At 37.1% G+C, this 2,611-nt stretch overlaps 1 protein-coding gene across 2 annotated transcripts in view; it reads left to right on the forward strand.

Annotated features, from left to right (window-relative positions):
* Window positions 117-2,611, forward strand: part of LOC109849400 (ankyrin repeat-containing protein At5g02620-like) — an 8,151-nt gene continuing 5,656 nt past the window's right edge. For both annotated transcript variants that reach the window (XM_020419224.1, XM_020419225.1), the window contains exons 1-3: window positions 117-342; window positions 927-1,334; window positions 1,981-2,390. In XM_020419224.1, the coding sequence (XP_020274813.1) occupies window positions 1,001-1,334; window positions 1,981-2,390 (744 nt within the window). In that variant the 5' untranslated portion in view covers window positions 117-342; window positions 927-1,000. The remainder of the gene's footprint in view (window positions 343-926; window positions 1,335-1,980; window positions 2,391-2,611) is intronic.

Here is a 2,611-nt window from a genome sequence, read left to right on the forward strand (position 1 = left end):
CCCGCCATTATATCGTCCACGTCAACCCCCGACACCTCTCACGGGTCGTCGTCAACTAACTGTAAATATATATATCCAAATTGATTCCTATTATTATTATTATTATTATTATTATTATTATTTAATCATTGTACATCGATGGATTTCTTTAAGGATCCCTATTACATTTCTTACGTAATAATCAAAGTAACCAAACGCTTATGCCCGTGTATAGAATGGCTTTAAACTTTTCATTCAAAAGGAGGAGGAGGAGCAGCAGAAGAAGAACAAGAGGAAATGGGGTCCTTCCAATTTTAATAAGGGAGCTCATCTCTCAATTTCAACAAATGGGTCGATCAAAAGGTATATGCTCCTTTCAATTTCTTTCAATTTTCTGTACTACCTTTCATTTGATAATGTTGTGTTTGATCCAAAAAAAAAAAAAAAAAACCATGTGTTGATCCTAAACTCAGATGGGTTTTTTTTTGTCTGGTGAGGTTTGGAGCTTGCCCATGTGGATGAATGTCCATTTTGTTCCCCCTTTGTCCTCTTCCCATATTCAATTGATGAAATGCACATCAGCTGTTTGTTTGCTTGCTCATATGGGGGTTCATTTGTTTAGGGTGAGGAAAGTGGGGGAGCACTGAAGTACCATTTCCCTTTTCACCTTTCAATATTTTATATTGCATTTCATGATGCCTTAAGATGGTGTAAAGTTGGGGAGGCTTGAAAGGGATTGGGGAGCAAGATGGGTTTTTTTTAGGGGGGAAAAGTGGCCTTAACCCATATTGTCATAAAAGTAAGAGAGCAGAATAAAGAAAATGTTTAGAATTATAATTGTAGATGACTTACATTGGACAACTGATTCGTCCATTAAAGGGTAGAACAAAAACAAGGATGGTTGGATTGTAAAAAGTTTAAAATATTGTTTTGGCTTTTGGATGCAGCGGTTTCATGATGTGGAAATCATAAAGGGAAACCATCTGTATCGAACTGTGGAGTGATTTCAAAAGGTGGGAACATGGATTCAGCCATCGGGCAGCAGAGCTTTCGTAGGAAGAAGATGACGAAGCAGTTGACAGGAAAGAGAGATGACACTCCTCTGCATACAGCAGCGAGAAATGGGAATCTTGGTTTGGTTAATGCGATGATTTCAAGCGCAGATGAAGAAGAATTGAGAGAGTTATTGACAAAGCAGAATCAAGCGGGAGAGACTGCTCTCTTTGTTGCTGCAGAGTATGGATATATTGACGTAGTGAATGAGATGATTAAGTATTATGATGCTGGAACTGCTGGAATAAAGGCGAAGAATGGTTTTGATGCTTTGCACATTGCGGCCAAGCAAGGGGATGTAGGTATGAGCTCTTTCAGTGATTTTTTTTAACTTTAAAGAGTTAAAATGTCATCTTGCTGTTCATATATGTATATCTTGTTCGTTGAAAAGATAAATTGCCAATTTCCATTTCCTGTAGCGGTGGTACTTTTTCCTGAACTTCTTGAACTTTGCACTATAAACTGACCTGCAATTGCTTATCAGTTTTCTTTTCTGCATAATACTGCAATTTTTTTATTCATCATTTTCTTTGAATGTAGAATTGTAAATCTTTAAGTTAATGAAATTGATCATGCTCTACGAGCTTTGAGGTTCTGATTTCCAAAAGAAATGGCTTTCATGAAAACTAGTTTCTGCTGTTGATCTTCTATATGAGACAGCTCCTGCATAAATATTCTTTAGCTTGTTCTCATTTCTAGCACCTTTTTTTTTTTAATTTACATGTATCTTAAAGAAACATAATAGATTGCAAGAAATAAAAAGGGCAAGAGAAGAAGTGATTTATGGAGGAAACATTTTTTTTAATCTCCTCACATGCTTACATGTATGAGCAACGTGTTCGCATTTTATTTCTAATTAGTGCTGTCTCCAAGCACTCTATCTTTTCCAGGATAATTGTAGGGAGAGTAAATTATCAGCATTTTACTGATCAAAAGTTATTTGGCTAGACGTTGTGAAGGAACTTCTCAATGCTCTTCCAGAACTCAGCATGACTGTCGACTCCACAAACACCACAGCTTTACACACTGCAGCAACGCAAGGACATATCGAAATGGTGAATCTCCTGATGGAAGCTGACTCAAGCATGGCACTAATTGCAAAGAGCAATGGAAAAACTACCCTACATTCTTCTGCAAGAAATGGACACTTGGAAGTGGTAAAAACTCTTCTTGCTAAGGAACCTGGAATAATTACGAGAACTGATAAGAAAGGACAGACTGCACTTCATATGGCAGCCAAGGCAACAAATTTGGAGATAGTTGATGAACTTCTTAAGGGGATACCACCTGTAGTTAATTTTCTGGATACAAAGGGAAATACGGCATTGCATATTGCAGCTAGAAAGGGCAGAGAACAGGTGAAACATTACTTGAATTCTTTTGGTTTCGCTTATTCTTTAGTATGCTGTGGAGAATCTTCTTTGTTGGAGTTCTATAACTTACTTTCTTTTGATCTAGCACATTGAATGTGTTGTTACCGCTAGCAGTAGATAGACCTGCTTATGAAATCACCACCAATGTTTGGTGATGAGTTGGGGGCTGTTTGGTTGCACAAAAAAAAAAAAAAAAAAAAAAAAAA

Source organism: Asparagus officinalis, chromosome 7, assembly GCF_001876935.1.
Source record: "Asparagus officinalis chromosome 7, Aspof.V1, whole genome shotgun sequence".
Taxonomy (NCBI): domain Eukaryota; kingdom Viridiplantae; phylum Streptophyta; class Magnoliopsida; order Asparagales; family Asparagaceae; genus Asparagus; species Asparagus officinalis.